The sequence below is a fragment of the Xenopus laevis genome, chromosome 5S (assembly GCF_017654675.1).
Source record: "Xenopus laevis strain J_2021 chromosome 5S, Xenopus_laevis_v10.1, whole genome shotgun sequence".
Classification (NCBI taxonomy): Eukaryota; Metazoa; Chordata; class Amphibia; order Anura; family Pipidae; genus Xenopus; species Xenopus laevis.
In genome coordinates, this window is record NC_054380.1 from 30,471,945 (window position 1) to 30,493,290 (window position 21,346).

The following is a 21,346-nucleotide window of genomic DNA, read 5'->3' on the forward strand; positions in this document are numbered from 1 at the left end:
AGATACTTAAGATACTTTTGTAACAGTTTTAGATAAGATAAAAACTAAGACTCACAGCTTAAAGGGCAATGCACTTTCATTAGCAAAACTGTAATAACACATAAAAGCCACAGGAATGTGTTCAAACTTTCATAACTTGCCAAATTTTGTAAAATGGACATGGTAATTAGGGGGGTGGTCACAAATTGGGCGTGGTCAAAAAATTGTCCTGATCCGTGCGGCAAATCTTTTTGTCCCTCTTTCTATTTCCAAAATGTTGGGAGGTGTGTAGGAAGCCCGGTATTTTTTTTTTCAGAAAATGTGGCAACCCTAGTCACAATATAATGCTGATTAGTAATTAATACAGATAATTACTACATGACAGCACAGAAACCAGTGCAACTAGCATCATAATTTAATAATCGGCCCTGTAGCATCAGCTAATATCACAGACCAACCTCATTTTCTGTTGGATAATTTGTGACAACCCCTAAGCTTAGCTTCTCAACAGCTGTTCAGAGCCCACAGAGCATGTGAGTGTCGCAGACACTTTCCAAGATGGTGACCCCCTGTGACAAATTTAAGTCCTGGATCATTGCTGCTATTGACAAGCTGAAATGTTAGGCTGGTTCAATACATTCAGTATATAAAATATGGCATTTTTAGCCATATTCATTTTTAGGGTTTAGTTTTCTTTTAAAGGCAATTAGCCATTATATGGCATACTAAAAGTTAACTTGAAGCCAATCCTGGAATCCATTTACCTGATTCTCCACAATAGTAAGAGAGGACTCGTTATACTTGTACTGTATATGTTTTAATGTCAACCTGTACCTATGCTAATGTTTCGGTGCACAACCTTGTATATGTCTTTTGTTGTTGTGTGTTTTAAAACCAGAAATAAACAACTTTAAAAAAAAAAAAAGTTAACTTGAAGGTGAACCACTCCTTTAATATCAAATGGACAAGCTATTTCCAATTTGAACATTTACATCTGTTTTAAATGTTTTGTAGTTTCTGAAACAGAATCTTCCAGTGAACCTGTCCTGGAAATGCTGTTTATGCGAATCACAGAACCTTGTCATTTCAGCAACATGGAAAATGTGTTGTATGCTAAGGTCACAGAAAAACCAACAGCTTTAGACTGTAAGGTTAGAGCCCCAACAACATATGGCAAATTGTTTTGCTAACTGTATTTGAGTCTATTTATGTAACATTACAAGTATGGTAGCAATCAGCATATTATTTTATGCTTGACAAACTATTCAAAAACTCCAAATGTTCCCTCAGACAATTCTCTATACATAGTTTGTTTCAGGGGTGGACTGGGGATCCTCGTGCACACTGGAAGATCTGTCCTTTTGGCTACCCACTACCACTGACCACCCACACCAAAAGCATCTGGGGCTCCCCCTCCATGTAGACTTGCCTAATGCACACACCTGTGTCAAAATGAGCATTTGGACTGGGGGTCGGTTCCCTGGGATTACTCTTAGTGACCCTGAAATGTTTTTCAGATGGCAAGTGCCTAAACCCAACATTGTTGCCTGACATTTGCTTCAATGAAACCTGGAAACTGTATGTTACCAGCATGGACACAAGCCTTAGGACAAAAGTTTAAAGGAAATGTAAACTTAAAAAAAAATGTAAAATTGCTCTGGGTGCTCTTCCAAACAATTTACATTCATTATTAATATTATTATAATTATTTGTTATTGAGCAGTTTCTAAAGTGCAAAAAAAATTAATTTTGTAACAAGAGCGCCACCTACTGGTATGTCTGTACAGTCGGAGACACATACTTTCAGAAGGAATACAAAGAATTCTTTTGATGTTGCTCTGCTCAGGAAAGGGATCAAAAACCTCAGATTACGGTTTTCATAGGAAGAAAAATAGGAGAAGAATGACCATATATTGTATTGGCTGAAGGCCAAGTGTTTTTTTACAACACAGATATATTATTTATTATAATACACACGTTTCAGTGAGTCATTTGACACAAATTACACCATTGAGCTAATTATAACTGATTACATCATTATGAGACTATATGGTTAAAAGTAATTATTCATTTATTGATATATATATATCATATAACATTTATTTATATATATATATATATCATATAACATTTATTTTTCTAGAATTGTCGTGTTGGTGGTCTTGCTTGAGGGGCATTCAAAATACTACCAGGAGTGGGGTTCGAACCCACGCGGATAAACATCCATTGGATCTTAAGTCCAACGCCTTAACCACTCGGCCATCCTGGTTGTCTGAAAGCTAGCTGTTTTATCTCTTTATCTATTCTTTCAAGTGTTAGTTGTTGTCATATTATTTGGGGAGAGATAAGAGCGCAAAATGCAGACAGGGTAGGAGAAAAACTAGATTATTAGCACTACCAATTGCAGAGATACAGCAAACTGGCTATGTATTAGATGTATTTAGTTAGTCATTTATTAAAGACTAGACATTAAGCCCGTTAAATTAACGGGCGCTAGAACATATGTTGTCACATACCTCCCAACATTTCAGAATGGGTAACATTAGTAGGCAGGGCCCCCTTTGTAGCACTGGTGGCCAGGGGGTTAATGCTGGTGCCCAGGGGGTGTTAACATTGGTGGCCAGGGGGGTGTTAACATTGGTGGCTAGGGGGGTTAACATTGGTGGCCGGGGGGGTTAACATTGGTGGCCAGGGGGGTTAACATTGGTGGCCAGGGGGGGTTAACATTGGTGGCCAGGGGGGTTAACATTGGTGGCATGGGGGGGTTAACATTGGTGGCCAGGGGGGGTTAACATTGATCGCCAGGGGGGTGTTAACATTGTTGGCCAGGGGGGTTAGCAGCATAGCCCTGAACACTTCACATCCCCCTGTTACCTGCTTTCTACTCCCTACTATCTTCTCCCCTCCATCCAGAACAAAGACGACATCTCGCCTCACCTCGAGCCACAAGTAGCGTGACCCGTGTCAGTAAAATAAAGATGGCAGCGCCGGCTGGGCTGCAGCAAGCTCTCGCGAGACTTCGGACACGTGGGGCACATGCGCAGTAGCGCATTTCCCCGGACACAGGGACTGGGCGCAGAGACACTTGGACTTTATCATATAGGATCATAGTTATGCCACTGTCTGTGGCCACCTTTAGACAATCACCTTTATTAGACCAGTGGGGGACCTCTGTTTGTCCTGTTGGTGGTCTTGCTTGAGGGGCATTAAAAACCCTACCAGGAGTGGGGTTCGAACCCACGCGGATATACATCCATTGGATCTTAAGTCCAACGCCTTAACCACTCGGCCATCCTGGTTGTCTGAAAGCTAGCTGTTTTATCTCTTGATCTATTCTTTCAAGTGTCATATTCAGTTGTCATATTATTTGGGGAGAGATAAGAGCGTAAAATGCAGACGGGGTAGGAGAAAAAAAACGAGAGGAGAAAAACAAGATTATTAACACTACCAGTTGCAGAGATACAGCAAACTGACTATCTATTAGATGTATTAAGTTAGTCATTTACTAAAGATCATAGTTATGCCACTGTCTGTGGCCACCTTTAGACAATCACCTTTATTAGAACAGTGGGGGACCTCTGTTTATTTGAAAGGCAAGCGTCTATTTTGGATTCGACCGAACCCCCAAATCCTTCACGAAGGATTCGGCCGAATACCGAACTGAATCCTAATTTGCATATACATATGCAAATTTGGGGTGGGGAGGGAAATACATTTTTACTTCCTTGTTTTGTGACAAAGAGTCACGCGTTTTCCCTCTCCGCCCCTAATTTGCATATGCACATTAGGATTCGGATTCGGTTAGGCAGGACAGCAGGATTTGGCCGAATCGGAATCCTGCTGAAAAAGGCCGAATCCTGGCTTCGGTGCATCCCTAATTTGCAGCGCCGATTCTAATGAAGACGCCGCCTGAGGCGGCTCCTTAAATGCCGCCCCTCCCCTCGCAGAAACACTAGTGCGGAGAGCGCAACTGCGCTCTCTCGCACTTGTAAAGCCGAATTTCCGGTTTCAAAACCGGAAATTCGGCTCTTTAAAGTGACAGGAGCGGCTTTTTGCCGCCCCTGGAAACTTATCTGGCGCTGCCGCCTGAGGCGAGTGCCTCAGCTCGCCTCATTGGCGGAGCGCACCTGCTAATTTGGAATCTCTTTCTGGTCCTGATTTGGATTGAAGTAGGTTTATCATTTCTTGGAATGGCTTGGCTACAATGGTTGAACCTAGAGTTTTCCCATGATTTGGGAAGATGAAGAGTTTATCTAGCTGCGTATCTAAATTTCTAGAAGCTTTTTCTAGGTTTTAAAAATCTTACCAGGAGTGGGGTTCGAACTCACGCAGACAAATGTCCATTGGATCTTAAGTCCAACGCCTTAACCACTCGGCCATCCTGGTTTGGTGGGAGTTGCTGGGTATAAGTCATTCTACTTTAATCAACTGGGAATTTCTGATTTGGGGATTAAAGCTAATGGAGGGAGAGGAAATTTTGTAAGTAAAAATAAAGTTATTGGTTAAAAACCAAAAATTTGTAGAAATAATGTGTTGCCATGTAAGATTATTTGAAGGTACAACCCCCCCCTCTAGTCTTTTTATAATAATGGTATGCGGTTACTGAAGGCGCCGGTGCTTAAACCAATTCATACCTTCACACATATACCTAGTATTCCACTAATTCATTCCAATTTAATAAATTGACACAGATGTAGTAACATATTAAGTTCTGTTGAAAAATCCATCATGTTCAACCTTTTAGGTCTATATATATATCCTACCTAACTGCTAGTTGATCCAGAGGCAGGCAAAAAACCCAATCTCCAGTTAGCGTCAGAAAGGGAAAACATTCCTTCCTACAAAATCAGACTAATCCCTGGATCAACTTCCCTGGATCAAAGTCTAGAAACTAATAAATTATAATTTGCTATTAAAAATCCTACAAGAGCCTACTATTACCATGAATATTACCCCAATGCTTAATAACACATTACAAGTATAAGTACTCTAGCACAAGTAAAATCACAATATAATAGCATGCCCCAATGCATATTTCACCTCCAGCTTTATCAAAGAGCAGACAGTGGAATACTGGGTATATGTGTGTATGTATGAATTGGTTTCAGCACTGGCACCATTAGTCATTACATTACATATTTATGTAACTCTATTTTGGGCTAAAATAGGCTATGTAACAGTAGAGCAAGGGTTACACATGACTATGTGATAGGCCCTGCCTGCCCTCAATCTGACCAAGACTGCTCCAACCTGAATCTGCCCAGCCTGTCCCAACTCGATTGGCCCAGTCAACTTTCCTATTTACCTGGATTTCATGTACACAGGCGCCCAAACACCTCCCCACCACCAGCTAGCAGGGGTGCGCTGAGAAATTCGCCTCAGATGGCAACGCCGGAGGGTTTCCAGGGGCGGCAAAAAGCCGCTCCTAGTACCTTTAAGAGCCGAATTTCCGTTTTTTAAACCGGAAATTCGGCTTTACTAATGCGAGAGAGCGCAATTGTGCTCTTCCGAATTAGTGTTCCTGCCTCCCCTCCCGACAGGTAAGTCGGCGAGGGGGGTGGCTTTCCAGGATCCGCCTCAGGCGGCCCATAGCTTAGAATCAGCGCTGCTAGCTAATGACTGTTTATGGCAGCCTTCTGGCATTTGCCTGAATCCACAGATCGCCAGTCAAAGCCTGAATGTGTGCCCCTATTTCCTCCCCCTCTCTTTTACCCTGTTGGCTCCTATTTCCTCCCTCTCTCTCACTCTTGGTCTTATTGCCCTATTTCCACTCTCTCTTTTGTGCACCATGTGCCCCAGTTTCCTCGAAGTGTACAAAGTTTAATTTTTAAAGCAAGTCCTGCGAGTGTCATCTATATATATTTTTTTTACTAGGGATGCACGGAATCCAGGATTTGTTTATCGTGATTCGGCCAGGATGCGGCCTTTTTCAGCAGGATTCGGATTCCGGATGCAAATTAGGGGCGGGGAGGGAAACTGCGTGATTTTTGTCACAAAACCAGGAAATAAAAAATGTTTTCCCCTTCCCAAAATAGTTGATTTAGCACATCCCTAATTTTTACATATATTTCACAAGAAAAATTAATATCCTGCAAAATATATAGTTTTAAACAGCACTTAGTGTGTCATCAATTATAATAAATCATTAGTGTCATCAGTGGCAGTCTAACAGCACACCTATCAAGTGTATACATGACTATTTCCCAACTCTAAGTGACTGTAAGATCTTTAGCATTGAATAAATATATATAAATATTGACTACGCCCATTTGTGTGGCCACACCCCCTAATTACCATGTCCATTTTACAAAATTTGGCAGGTCATGAAAGTTTGTACATATTTCTGTGTTTTTTTTCAGTTATTACAGTTTTGCTAATTAAGGTGAATTGCCCTTTAAGCTGTGAGTCTAACTTCTCCCAAGAGACCTGTTATCTTATATTGTTACAATTACTTATTTGCTTATCTCAAAATTGTTACAAAAGTATCTTATCTGAAGCTGTGGCTGTTCTGGGCTCTCTGCCAAAAGCCAATTAAGTTAGAAACTTTGTTTCTTTTTCTGGCTGTTCAGTGCAGAGGAAAAATGGGACTTTCCAGTACTGTCCTTCTAAAATCGGGACAGTTGGGAGGTATGCTATTGCCTGTGGGGCATCCACTGTTTATTAATTAGCCCCCTTAGTACTGGTGGAATCCCCGGAACCCTGTGTCACATAACCTCTTCTGATAAGAATGTAAACTCTATTGAGCAGTACCTTCTTCACCTCCTGTATCAGTCAGTATTTCCATGTAGTTCCTTTATTTATACCACCTTCTGTTGAAATGCGTAGTGAGGAAAGAGAAATATAAACTAGAGCAGTGCTATTCAACTTCTGCGGTACCAAGGGCTGGAATTTTTCTGGCCTATGTGTTGGAGGGCTGCTAACTGAAACTAGTGTTGACCACTCTGTTTTAAACCACACCCACTTTAAACAATACCCATATTACCACAAGAATTTTTAAGACCATATCCACATTAATGGTGGTAACAAACACACCAAAAAAAAAACAATTTAAATCTTCTCCTCCCTTTTGGATAACACTGCACCTCCCCAGCACATGATTAAACACCTTAGGGGCCCCTAGCAACAATTTCCAAATGCTAACAAACCCCCAGAATAAACCCCATCAGGTTCATATCCCACAGGCATATGTATTGCACACACATGGGAACATAGGGCATGCAGAGTATGGCGCACACACAGGGAGCATAGGACAGGCAGAGTTTGGCACACACATTTAGCATAGGACAGGCAGAGTGTGGCACACACAGGGAGCATAGGGCAGGCAGAGTATTGCACACACAGGGAGCATAGGGCAGGCAGAGTGTGGCACACACAGAGAGTATAGGGAAGGCAGAGTATGGCGCACACACTGGGAGCATAGGGATGGCAGAGTATGGCACACACAGGGAGCATAGGGAAGGCAGAGTATGGCACACACAGGGAGTATTGGGCATGCAGAGTGGGGCACACACGGGGAGTATAGGGAAGGCAGAGTTTGGCACACACAGGGAGCATAGGGCAGGCAGAGTCCAAACATTGACACTTGAATGCCCTGTCCTTAGATGAGACATTAAACATTGTGCGTAGGAGGAACAAGTTGAGGGCTTTATAATCACCTGCTTACTATATAATTAACTGTTTAAAGGGGTGGTTCACCTTCAAACACCTCGTTGTTTTCAGATAGATCACCAGAAATAACCACTTTTTCCAATGACTTTCGATTTTCTGTGTGACCGTTTTTCTAATTTTGAAGTATAAAGTGTCATTTTTCACCTTATGAAGCAGCTCTGGGATGGGGGCAGGGGTTCACCAACCCTGTAAACTGTTCTAAATTGATACAGTTAGTTGATTCATTTCTTATCTCTGGGTTTCATTACCGGCAGCTGTTAGAATTGATACAATAGTTGCTAATACTCTAGAGATGCTGCTGAGAAATATATCAACTAAATGTTGCAAAATTGTAACTGTTTAGTCTGCACCTGAATTACTGAGCTGTCAGACTCAAAACACCAGAGAGACACGAACATTCAACTTTAAACTTAGATTTTGGAAAAACAGTAAAAAATTAAATAAGTCTTTATTTCTGGGGAAAAATCTGAAAACAACTGAATTGAAAAAAGTGTTTGAAAAGTGAACAACCCCTTTCAGGAGAAACATGAGAAGCTGTTACATAGGATGGAAGAAAGGCTGGAGGAGGTGGAAATGGATCTAAAGAATGTGAGGCTCATGCTTCAAGAGAAAGTCCATCAGCTAAAGGAGCAGGTGGGTAGTATGGTTTGTTAGCATACCATAGGCCTCCAAGTGGACAACCCTGTATTCAACTTAAGCTGGTCATACAATGGATTGAATAATTTGACTGGATGTAGTTCTTGGCCAGTGGGATTTACCACCTATCCCAATGCATACCTCACCAGATCACCAATCAGATGTTTATTTTAATTATGGAGAACTATGATTTTTTTTGTCCAATAAGGTTATGATTGGTCAAGGGTAGAAGAGTTTGTAGCCAATATCTTCCTCTTTTATGGGTGCTAGCTAATAGTATATCCTTTGAGTGCCGTAGGTTATTAAAGAATGAGCTTTATGTTTGTTGCATGTGCAGATAATTTTTTTTGCTGAAGTGGAATGTTCTCACGTGTGAATACCCTGTAAGAGTTGCATGTACTCGGGAGGATGTCCCTTTTTGAGTCGTTCCATGTGCTCATATGAGGATGCCAGATCTTGTAAATATATTGAGCCAAGCACTTTAGTAACTGTCACTTATATTTCTTGACAGCTTGATAAGAATGCCAAATCTGGTTTGTTATTAAAAGATCTTTATGTAGAGAATGCACAGCTAATGAAAGCACTTCAGGTAACGGAGCAAATTCAGAAAAGTGCAGAGAAGAAAAATTACCTCCTGGAGGAGAAAATTGTGACTGGGAGAATTGCACCCATTTCTCTTGCAGTCTGACCGTCTCCCACTTCTGTGTGCAAACTGGTCAAGCAATGCAGCACGGTGTGCACTTGAGGCTCAGCAAGAATCTGCACTAATGTATGGGGCCTGGTGCATGGAAGGGAGACCTGGGAGTCCACATAATTCTGCAAAAAAGTAGATATGACTTGACCCCCAACACAAGACCTATGGCAATCAGCAGCATGTACAGTATGTCATGACTGTTGGGTCACAGTACAGTATAATATATGCATCTGTAACATGATAGGGACCATGTAAGAGTTTCAGCATTGAGTAGGTGAATCTGCAAGAAACAGTTTTAAGCCCAAAGCAGTTCTTCTCCTAGATGTTCCTATTTTCCAGGAGGAGGCCATTGTTTTAGCTCCATACAACCAATAACTCAGCACAACAGATCCATGGCAAGACCGACTATGGACAACTTACATTGCTATAATATGTTGATCTGGAGACACTTTACATTCAGAGTGCAATATGTCTAATGTAAGCAATCCTACAAGCCAATCTCTCTATAGCTGTAGTATTTATCAGTTGACAGATAGGTTTCCATTCATCCTCTGCTATAACATGGTAGAGCGCTGCCCGGGTTTTCTGGGTGGTCAGCCTTACACCTCATACATTTAAAATCCAGTTGCCTAGAAAATACTGATTTTAATTATATGTCAGTTGATTCTTTCATTTTCAAGATTAAGGGAATCTGTGGCATATATTCAAAAGGAAAATGATGCAGTGATGGCAAGATTTTGAATTGTTTCTAAGATTTTTATTTTCAGGCACAAATGAGTTTAACTCTAGACCATACAGGGGCTGATAAAAGCTGCAGACAACATATTGGCCTGTGTATAGGGCACGCTTGACCAATATCTTGCAGACAATTGAACAGATATTGATCAGCCAAGTTTAAAGGGATTGTCATGATTTTTATGATTTCGTTTTTATTTCTAAATTACACTGTTTACACTGCAAATAATTCACTCTACCATATAAAATGTCATTCCTGAACCAACAAGTGTATTTTTTTTAGTCGTTATATTGTTGTGTTGTGTTATATTGTTTTGCCTGGTCATGTGTTTTCAGAAAGAGCCAGTATTGTACTATGGAACGGTTTTCTGGCAGGCTATTGCTTCTCCAACTCAATGTAACTGAATGTGTCGCAGTGGGACTTGGCTTTTACTATTGAGTGCTGTTCTTAGATCTTCCAGGCAGCCGTTATCGCGTGTTACGGTGATGTTATCTGGTTACCTTCCAATTTTTCTGCAGATGGGGTTGCTGGGGGGGGGGGGGGGGGGGAAGAGAGGGGATGATATCACTCCAATTTGCATTGCAGCGGTATAGAGTGACTGAAGTTTATCAGAGCACAAGTCACATGACTGGGGGCACCTGAGAAACTGACAACTTGTCTAGCCCCATGTCAGATTTCAAAATTAAAAATAAAATCAGTTTGAGCTTTTGAAAAATGGATTTCAGTGCGGAAGTCTGCTGAGGCAACACGATTTACTGATGTATTTTGAAAAAAAAAAAAAAAACGTTTTCCCATGACTGTTCTGTTGATGCAGTCCTCGCTCCGACAGCCTGAATTCCCAGCGTAGGATGATTTAATTGTTTGGCTGAGAGCTAATGTGGCATATTTTCCACCAGAATTATGAGTAAGAACACAGCCGCAACGCTGGTCATTTGCATAAATGTTGACAGGTGTTTATTAAAACAAGTGACAGGATTTCTCACTTTTTGCAGAGGCTCAATAAGTGTGATTAAACTCTAGATAATTTGTCTAACTAGTCTTTCAACAGTTTTAGCCGAGACCCAAATACAGTCTTGTTAGGCCCACTCTACACTAAATACACCCAAGTACACTTCCTTTTAACCAGTGAGCAGGATCTCTTCAATTTCTGTATTAGTTTTTGCATTCCATGTGCCTACACCACCTTCTCTGATTTATCTCAGATTATAAAAAAAAAAAATTACCAAATTATTTATGCTATTTTTTTTTTATTAAACAGATAAAAATATTTTGAAAGTGTATTTTTAAGGGTTGAAATATTTACAGTTATTAGAAGCATTGCATACAGAGTTGGTGCTGGCAATCAAAATCCTTTTCACGGAACAGGGAGAGAAATCAGATCAATTCGACGGCTCAATGCACATACAGATTAAGACAGTACGTGCTCTAGAACCCCTTGTCGGATCAGTTGCTCACATTTCCACCGCGGCAAAAAATGCTGAAAATAAAGCCAAGAGCTGAAAATTATTCATCTTCAATGTTAAACAATAATAGGAAAATTGTATGTTTTGATCTGGAGTCTCTTGAATCGCATTATATTTAAAATGGGTATCCAAGTACATCTATGGGATCTATTATACAGAATTCTTGGGACATGGTGTTTTCCAGAATTTGAAATCACCATATATGCAAAAATACATTTAGACACTAAATGAACCCAATAGGATTTTTTGCCACCAATATGGACTCAAAGAGGCACATTTATCAAAGGTTGAATTTCGAGTTCATGTGAGTTTTTAAAAATCTTCCATAAACCCCCATGAACTTGAAATGCGATCATTGAAATTTATTAAAAAAAAAAAAAAAAAAAAAAAAAAAAAAAGAATTTTCCATGCTTAGGTGAATAGGATGGAACCAAAAACTCAATTCTATTCGAGTTTTAAAATTTTAGTTTTATCTCCGAAAAAAAACTCAAGTATCAGGAAGGCTGCAAACAACTCCAAATTGATCCCAGGACGTCTTCTTAAGTGGTGAATAGTCTAATTTATTTACCAATATAAAGAAAATATATTGAAGTAACCATTCAGCTTACTTAACTAAAGCACGATTTGCAATCTCTTACCTGGCTGTTTTTCTTTAACAGAATTGTGGTGCCATCATCAATTTCAAATTCACCGTAGTCTCTTAAGCAACGGACCTATTAAAAGGTATGTGTTTAGAAAGATTGACAACCAGTCTCCATTACATTTATGTCCCCGTGAGTATATTTTTATTGCAGTTGGCAAATATTACATAATAAAAAAAAAGCATTTAAATTAGCTAATTTTTCACCCTCTTATTTCATTATGAAGCAGCTCGGGGGGGGGGGCTATATTTCTACTGAACAGTCTGAAAACAACTGAACTGATAAAAAAAATGTTTGGAAGGTGAATAACTCCATTAATGGCATGCTTACATCAGAAGACATTGCTCTAGCTCAGTGATTGGCTATTGGTATATAAATAAATGATGATGATTGGTAGCCCCTACAAGGACTGCCAGTCTACAGGAGGCTGTTTGGCAGTACAGCTGGTTTTTATGCAACTAAAACTCACCTCTATGTATAAACTTTTGGGAGGCTTCATGTCTTGAGTAATATCCAAGCCTTCTTCACCGCCCAAAGACCTCATGTATGTGGCTAAAGACCTTTTGTACTGATTGAACCAGTCCATCTGTAAATTGGTAAACCACCCAACATAGAAGATTAAGATCAGAAATGCATTGCTGTGATGAGCAGATACATGGGAACACTAATCTATGAAGGACATATAATACATAAGAGAGCTCCACAGGATTTGCTTTTTGCTTTGTGACCTATTTATTAATAGTGCTGTATTGACCATCTTTGATATTGCATGTCTGGAATTTAAAATCTCCAGCCGTCAAGCTTTAATGGGGGCATCAGATAAAAAAGTGTGGTGCAAAATGAATGCTTCTTGTGCAACTAATCCAGTACTGATTGTTCATGTTCCAAATGGACATAACTGTTAGTTACCACACTATATAAGGGTCATGGCACATGGGCAGATTCGGGGCAAATCTTGAAGATCGAATTAAAATTTTTAAAAAAACTCGAATTGAGTTTGGATAATTCCCTAGTTGAATTTGAGAGTTTTGACCATAAAAACATTCAAGGATTCGAATTTTCAATTCAATTTGCCCCATGGTGTATTATACAGTACATGAAATAATGAAGTGCCACTGTGGAACCTAATCCAGGAGTTTACCTAGAGGTAACCCAAACAGAGAGGGCGATTGGGCTATGAAGGCCCAGACCTAATTAACCCTACAAAAGTAAAAAAAAACCTCTTCTGTAGACATGTGGAACCTCAAAGCACTAGGAAGCACACTTCCATACTCCCATCGGAGAGCGCGTATCCGAAGCAAACGGTCATATCTATAAATTACAAAAACACATTATTAAAGAGAATCCTACACAGACTAGAATACTTCCCATTTAAAGGATTACATTTTGTATTTTTATACTGTACAGACACAAATACCACACATGAAAACCTAAGCAGATTTAGCGGTTACGTTGCCGTATTTGTCAGTCTGTGGCCTGTAGCTTTAGCCATTGCTGCAAAGTGAAACCAGGAATTTATTACAACTCTTAAATCAAATCTAAACGAGGGCTAGTTGCTATGGGATGCACAGGATCAGAACTAAACCAAATCACTAAATGAGCCCGAATTGTCAACCCAAAAAACTATTTATTATCTAATTAAAAAAAAACAAACCACAATTCGAAGCAAAGTTTTGCAACATTGTTTAAAAAGTAACGACAAGGAATCAAAGCAACAGTAACACCAAACAATGAAAGTGTTTGAAAGGAATAACAATATAATGTAGTGTTGCCCTGCACTGGTAATACTGGTGTGTTTGCTTCAGAAAGTCTACTATAGTTTATATAAATAAGCTGCTGTGTAGCCATGGGGGCAGCTATTCAAGCACAGGATACGCAGTAGATAAACAGATAAGTTCTGAAGAATCCCATTGTATACTACAGAGATCATTTATCTGCGATGTATCCTGTGCCTTTTCAGCTTGTTTATAAAAACTATAGCAGAGTGTCCGAATCAAACACCAATTTTACCAGTGCAGCACAACACTACATTATATTTTCACTACCTTCAAACACTTCATTTTTGGTGTTACGGTTCCTTTAAGCAAAGGTGTCTTTCAATAGCAATTGTTTTTACAAATAACTTTAGAAGCACTAAAAATCTTTAATGAATGTATATTGGAAAGTTGCTTAGAATTAGGTTTTGTTTTATTAGGCACATTTTTATGAGGCAGTAGTGAGGTTGGAGTAAGAAGTATAAAAACTTACAGATATGCAACAATGCAGCGACGGTTTCTTAGGAGGCAACAGTGACGAAACTTAATCGTTGGTATTAAATCACTACGACCTTCAGTTTTTGCTTCATTGCTAATGGGAGGAACATAAACAAATCAAACAATATATGGTATCCCCTCTCTGCACTCATCACAAACCATAATTTTTGAATGATGCGTTAAATGATTTATGCCATAACTAGTGGTGTAAATAAAACGACCTGACCCTACAGCATGCATACATAACAGACAGGGCCACCATCAGAATTTGCAGGGCCCATACAACAAAACTGTCTGTGCCCCACTATAAGTAAAAAAACTAGGGATGCACCGAATCCACTATTTTGGATTCAGCCGAACCCCCGAATCCTTTGTGAAAGATTGGGCCGAATACCGAACCGAATCCTAATTTGCATATGCAAAATAGGGATGGGAAGGGTAAAACATTTTTACTTCCTTGTTTTGTGACGAAAAGTCACGCGATTTCCCTCCCCACCCCTAATTTGCATATGCAAATTAGGATTCGGATTGGCCGGCCAGAAGGATTCGGCCGAATCAGAATCCTGCTGAAAAAGGCCGAATCCCGAACCGAATCCTGGATTCGGTGCATCCCTAAAAAAAAAAAAAAAAAAAAAAAAAAATTGGTGGCATGCCCCCTTATAAGTAACAAAAAAAACAAACCATTGGTGGCCAGCCCCCCCCTACCTCCAAGTTAAAAATAAAACATTTGTGGCCAGGGCCCCCAAAGTTAAAAAAACAAAACACCAGCGATCAGGGCCCCCCTCAAAAGGGGGAAAGTTAAAAAAAAAAATGGTGTTCGGCATGGCTTGGCTACTTCGGCGGAGCCCCTCGGCTCCTACTTCAGCGGAGCCCCACATTTGCATTCTCATACATTACACAAGGGGTGTCCAAACTTTTTGCAACAAGGGCCAGATTTGGTGAGGTGAAAATGTGTGGGGGACGACCATTCAGCCTGACATCAATTCCGAGGTAGCTAGCTTGCGATCAAGATCATTCATTCCTGGAGATGGACGTGTACACAGTGTTTCGGAAGTGGAGTCTGTTTGGACTTATTCTACTCACCTCATTTAAACAAGGAATCGCGTAGCCATAGCAGCAATATTTGGGCACATGATTAGTGAAATAATCGTCTACACTGCTGCCTGTGAGCTAAAGGTGTTAGCAAAAGACACATACTGGCACGTAGTGACGCACCGCCCTCGCATACTTCTTCAGTTTACTGTACTGGCACGTCAGTACGTCTATTGCACCTTCAGCCCTAAAGAAGTATGTGAGAGCAGTATGTCACTATGTGCCAGTACATGTCTATTGCTAACACCTTCAGCACACAGGCAACAGTATAGACAAAGTGGCAGATCATTTCACTAATGTGCCCAAATATTACTGCTATCGCTACTCGATTCCTGATCGCACTGTGCTGGTGGGTCGCATTATTATTAATTTCTTGATGGAGGCTGAGGGCCAATGTAAATTTGAAATTGGGGTGCAATTGCATACCTCCCAACATTTTGAAAGTAAAAAAAGAGGGACAAAAAATGTTTTTGCACATAGCGCAGCGAAATTTTTTGACCATGCCCCTTTCTGTGGCCACACCGTCTAATTACCATGTTCGTTTAACAAAATCTGGCAAGTTATGAAAGTATGAAAATATTTCTCCTTATCTAAACTGTTTTTTTTTTTGTGTCTGAAAATTGTTACAAAGTACCTTATTGTTAACTGTTCTGGGCTCTCTGCCAAAAGCCAATTAAGTTAGAAACTTTGTTTCCTGTCCTTACACATGGCAGTGGGCAATAAGGGTTAAATCCCCCTGACGTAGGAAGGCACAGGAAATAGAATAAAAGCACTTCCGGGTCCCCACCCGCGCCCATCTCAATTCTCCTGTCGAAAGACTACCCCCATACCAGAGGAGCTACTCTCTCTCCTTCTGAAGCGCCTGGGGCCGAGGTTCTCACCTTGTGAGTGTCCCAGGGGAAGCCGGCGGGCTTCAGGCCTTTGTTGCCTACGGCGCAATAAGTCGCAATGCTGCCACGGGAGGTAGCGCATGCGCGATAAGACGCCGAGCGCCCATCTTTACTATGGCGCTACTAAACAGGCGAAAACTCGCACACGCGAAAACACGCCGAGCGCCCATCTCCAATATGGCGCCTACGGAACGCAGCGAAAACACGCATGCGCATTGGCGCACAACTTAAAGGCGCGCGCCGGATCGCAGGTAAGCACAGATTGGCGTTTTTTCTCAACAAGCTGCAAACCATACCAGAGGAGGAGGAAATACCAAAACCTCTGCTGTGCCCCTGTATTCACCGTCCAGCCCAGGTGTAAGTCAAGCTGGCTAACTAAATACGCAGGAGCATTCCTACTACATATATATATACATTATATATCTTACAAGATTACCTTTACTATCTTGCAGACTGTCTATCATGAGCAGACGCTCAGGCTCCAGGGGGTAAGTGCACCAAAGAGAGTCTTTTATACAAAGGGATAGCAAAGAAGGTGAGTAATCCTTGTAATATTTTTTCCAGAAGTCCCTCTCCAAGAGAAGAATCTCAAAGGAGAAAGACTCCCAGGAATGACTGTATGGCCTGCGGAGATGCAGCTCTACATGATAAAAGATTATGTGAAAGATGCCTACAGGGACCTAGAACAATCCATCAAGAATGGAACCGAAAGAAAAAAACTGATTGAGAAAGTCCAAGACATCAAAACTGTGAATGAATACACTACAGAGGCTTCCATGGACCTGGTCAAAATTTCTGCCAAAGCCATGGGGCTTAGCGTGGCAGCCCGCAGAGCTCTCTGGTTACGCCATTGGCATGCCGATCCCCAGAGCAAGCACAACCTCTGCTCACTTCCCTTCGAAGGGTCCTTACTATTCGGGGAAAAACTTGATAATATTATATCCAAGGCATCAGCAGGGAAATCTGCTTTCCTCCCACAGGACAAAAGGGAAAAGAAACCCTTTCGGAAGCCTTTCCAGGATGCCAAACAATATAGACCAGGCAAACCCTCCTTCAAGCAACCCTGGAGGTCCAGAGGCCAGGGTCAACCCTGGGCCAGAAGAAAGGATTTCAAATCCGATAAGAAGTCCGCATGAAGGTGCGCGAGCCCCCCTGTCTTGCCTTGGAGGAAGACTAAAACTATTCAAGACAGTGTGGGCTCAAAACATATCGGATTCCTGGGTACTGAAGATTCTCAGCGAAGGTTACAAGCTAGACCTCCACACCTATCCAACAAGACCTTCGTATCCTCAGAGAAACCCAGATCCCTGGAAGCAGTAAACAACCTAAAGAGCATAATATCAGACCTGTTATTCAGAGGAATAATATCAGAGGTTCCCCAACCGAACCTATTCAAAGGCATTTATTCGCACCTCTTCCTGAAAAGAAAGAAGAACGGAACCTTCAGGGTCATACTCAACCTCAGACACTTAAACAAATTTCTCAAAACAAAGAACTTCAAGATGGAAACTCTAAGATCTATATGTCAACTCATCAACCACGGGGACTGGATGGCAAAAATAGACATCCAGGATGCCTATCTACACATCCCAATCCTAGAAACTCACAAAAAATTTCTGAGGTTCTTCATACTGGGCAAACACTACGAATATCAAGCCCTTCCATTCGGTCTTGCATCTGCCCCAAGGGTCTTCACAAAGATTCTAGCACCTATGATAGCCTTCCTGAGACTGAAAGGTATCCAAGTCTTTGCATATCTCGACGACATGCTTATAAAGGCACCATCAAGAATTATACTCCAACAACACATAAAGATCGTCCTGAATACCCTGGGGGAATGGGGATGGATTGTCAACAAAGGGAAATCCAACCTACAACCTACACAAGAAATCTTATTCCTAGGAGTCCTCATCAACTCCAAAAAACTTCAAGTGAGACTCCCAGAGGAAAGAGTCTCAGACATAATCCACCAAGTACAACAGCTATCTCTCCACCCCATCACTACGGCAAGGATATGCCAACAAGTCTTGGGAAAACTCACGTCTACTATAGACTCTGTAAAATGGGCCAGAATCCATACGAGACCTCTCCAAGAAGAGTTCCTCAACCAATGGGACAGGAACCACGAGAGAGACTCCCAGCTGATACACATCTCTCCCACCACAATATCCCAAATATCCTGGTGGCTCAAGAAAAGGAACCTGGAAACTCCAGTATCTTTAGCCTCCCAGAAATGGGAAATCGTCACGACGGACGCAAGCCACAAGGGCTGGGGAGCCCACTACAAACTAATCCAGATTCAAGGGAAATGGACTCAGTCAGAGAGCAAAAGATCCTCCAATTGGAGAGAACTGAGGGCAGTCCTTTCAGCCATACATCATCTCCAGAAGCACTTAAAGAACAAATCCATACTGATCAAATCAGACAATCTTACAACAGTAAGTTACATAAACAATCAGGGAGGAACCAGGTCCAGGCAGCTGTCCTCCTTGACCACAGCTATTTTCGAATGGGCACAAAAGAACGTAACAACCATCAAAGCTTCCTACATCCCAGGTCCCTCAAATTCCCTAGCGGACCACCTCAGCAGGAAGTTTCCAGCAATTGGAGAATGGGAACTGAACCAGGAGGTGTACAACTCAATCCGAAAAAAATGGGGCCACATGACCATCGACCTAATGGCGACCTTCCAGAACAAAAAGAACAAAGTGTTCTGCTCCTGGCAGAAGGACCCCAGAGCAACATACTGGGATGCGTTCTCCTTCCAATGGAACTTCCGCCTAGCATACATCTTCCCTCCAATATCAATGATAGCAAGAACTATCAAGAAAATTCAGGAGGACAAAGCACATGTAATCCTCATCACTCCATGGTGGCCAAGGAGACCTTGGTTCCCTCTCCTCTTCCACCTATCCCACAAGAAGCCATTCCGACTACCAGTAACTCCAAGCCTGCTCCACCAGGGAGCCATACTACACCCAGATCCCGAAAATTGGGCCCTGACTGCTTGGAACCTGAAAGGATAAAGCTGAGGGGAATGGGTCTCTCCGACGAAGCCATCAAGACCCTTACAGCATCTAGGAAAATTTCCACATCCACTAAATACTACAAGATCTGGGAAAAATTCTCAAGCTGGGGCTCAGAAAGTATGGAGCCTCCTTCTCCATATCTGAAATTTCCATCATAGAATTCCTACAATCAGGGGTAGAGGCTAACCTTAGCTCCTCCACCTTGAAAGGCCAGATATCTGCCATTTCTGCTTATACAGATAACCAATGGGCCTCCCTCCCTCTGATTAAAAAATTCTTCAAGGCCCTTGCCAGAATCCGACCCCAAGTCAGAGATGTTGTCCCCCCATGGGACCTTTCTCTAGTTCTGGACGCCTTGACCAAGGCACCATTCGAACCTATAGAGGATATTCCTCTAAAGACCCTTACCCTAAAAACTGTGTTCCTACTGGCCATCTCCTCAGCCAAAAGAGTCGGTGAACTCCATGCTCTCTCCGCTAAGGAGAATAAGATAATCTTCCTCCATGACAAAGTCATCCTGAAAACCCAGGACAACTTCATCCCTAAGGTAGTATCCACATTTCACATGTCCCAGGACATAGTACTTCCAACCTTCTTCGACAATCCACAAAACGAAGAAGAAAACAGACTCCACCACTTAGACGTCACTAGATGTCTCAAAGTCTACCTGCAGAGAGTATCAACCTTCAGGAAATCGGACAACCTCCTTCTTATCCATGGAGGCCCCAGAAAAGGCCATGAAGCCTCCAAAAAAGCTATCTCCCTATGGATCAGAGAATGCATCCAAACGGCATATTCCTCTCAGACAGTACCTGGGCCACCCTCCTTAAGAGCACACTCGACCAGAGGGATAGCGGCTTCCTGGGCTCTCCATGCCCAAGTATCTGCAGATGACATATGCAGAGCAGCCACCTGGGAAAACCTCCACACCTTTTCCAAACACTACTGCTTTGACATTTTCTCTAACAATATAGCTGAATTTGGGCGGCAGTGTCCTTTCAGCAGCTACAATAAAAGCTCCTAATTAAGCCCTCCCTATGTGTTTTTGCTTTTGTACATCCCTTATTGCCCACTGCCATGTGTAAGGACAGGAAAGCAGAAAATCTATACATACTTACCGTGATTTTCTTTCCTGGACTGGAACATGGCAGTGGGCAGGGGTTCCCTCCCTAATTGGGGGTATTATCTCCAGTCATTGAGATGGGCGCGGGTGGGGACCCGGAAGTGCTTTTATTCTATTTCCTGTGCCTTCCTACGTCAGGGGGATTTAACCCTTATTGCCCACTGCCATGTTCCAGTCCAGGAAAAGAAAATCACGGTAAGTATGTATAGATTTTCTGCTTTCTTTTTCTGGCTGTTCAGTGCAGAGAAAATAGGGACTTTCCAGCCCAAATGAGGGACTGCAGGTTGAGCTGTCAAAAGAGGGAGTGTCCCTCTGAAAAAGGGACAGTTGGGAGGTATGCAATTGGCCCGTGGGCCTGACTTTGGACATGCCTGCACTACACTTTTCCACATTACACAATCTTTACCCACCTTACCTGTGGGTTCTCAGCCTCTGCTGTTTATGATTATTAGAAAGAACACTGCTTATTAACTAGAAATAAAGATACTTTTAGCAAAGCAATAGCATTCATATTAAGCCATTGACTTTACACTGAATGCTTTTAGCAGTAAACAAACTTACACATCAGCTTGGTTCTGTTCATATAAAGCCTTCATCTCTTCAAGGATCTGCCTGATTCCATCCTCCTACAAAACATGCAGAAACACAAATTAAAACGAGAAAAAATAGAATGTCTCCTTTCTTTCCCAGTGGCCCCTCTGATACCGTGGGCATCGGGCAAAAGCCCTCATCATGCAGCTACAAGTGTAGCTTCTCCTACAAGTTATTATGCCGGTGCCCAGCATGTCACAGATACACTTACGTTGAATGCAGGGAGCTGCCCATCCGAAGCACGTTGTAGCTCTCGGATCAGCTCAATGGCTTTCTCACAGAACATGATGACTGAAAGCAATTAATTCCAAGCTACCCAATTCCACTCTGGTCGAGTTTTCCCCCAAAAAAACATAACTTCACACGTGATGCATACAAGAGTTCCACTGCGGCCATTATTAAATCTGGCAAACTAAACGTGACGTTGTATTTTTAAATCACTATTTATCGCGCTGTTCTTCATTGTAATTGTTATTCGGTATGTCATTCATCAACAGTTGTTTTTTAATTTATAATGATCTTTAGTATTGGATTCTCTCATTAGCTGCCCAA

The 21,346-nt window shown here is 41.7% G+C and overlaps 1 protein-coding gene and 3 non-coding genes across 4 annotated transcripts; all 4 read right to left on the reverse strand.

The window, feature by feature from the left end:
* Positions 1-2,165: 2,165 nt before the first annotated feature.
* Positions 2,166-2,248, reverse strand: trnal-uaa. The gene has a single exon. It is a non-coding gene; the product is annotated as a tRNA-Leu (tRNA).
* A 947-nt stretch (positions 2,249-3,195) lies between these two features.
* On the reverse strand, positions 3,196-3,278 carry trnal-uaa. Its single transcript has one exon. It is a non-coding gene; the product is annotated as a tRNA-Leu (tRNA).
* Positions 3,279-4,282: 1,004 nt separating this feature from the next.
* On the reverse strand, positions 4,283-4,365 carry trnal-uaa. The gene has a single exon. It is a non-coding gene; the product is annotated as a tRNA-Leu (tRNA).
* Positions 4,366-10,963: 6,598 nt separating this feature from the next.
* gins1.S (GINS complex subunit 1 (Psf1 homolog) S homeolog) lies at positions 10,964-21,327 on the reverse strand. Its single transcript, NM_001092033.1, is given in 7 exon segments — positions 10,964-11,190; positions 11,815-11,889; positions 12,287-12,403; positions 13,038-13,128; positions 14,065-14,163; positions 20,765-20,829; positions 21,006-21,327. Coding segments are annotated over 7 exon segments (591 nt in total). The 5' UTR covers positions 21,081-21,327; the 3' UTR covers positions 10,964-11,121.
* Between the last annotated feature and the right edge of the window lie 19 nt (positions 21,328-21,346).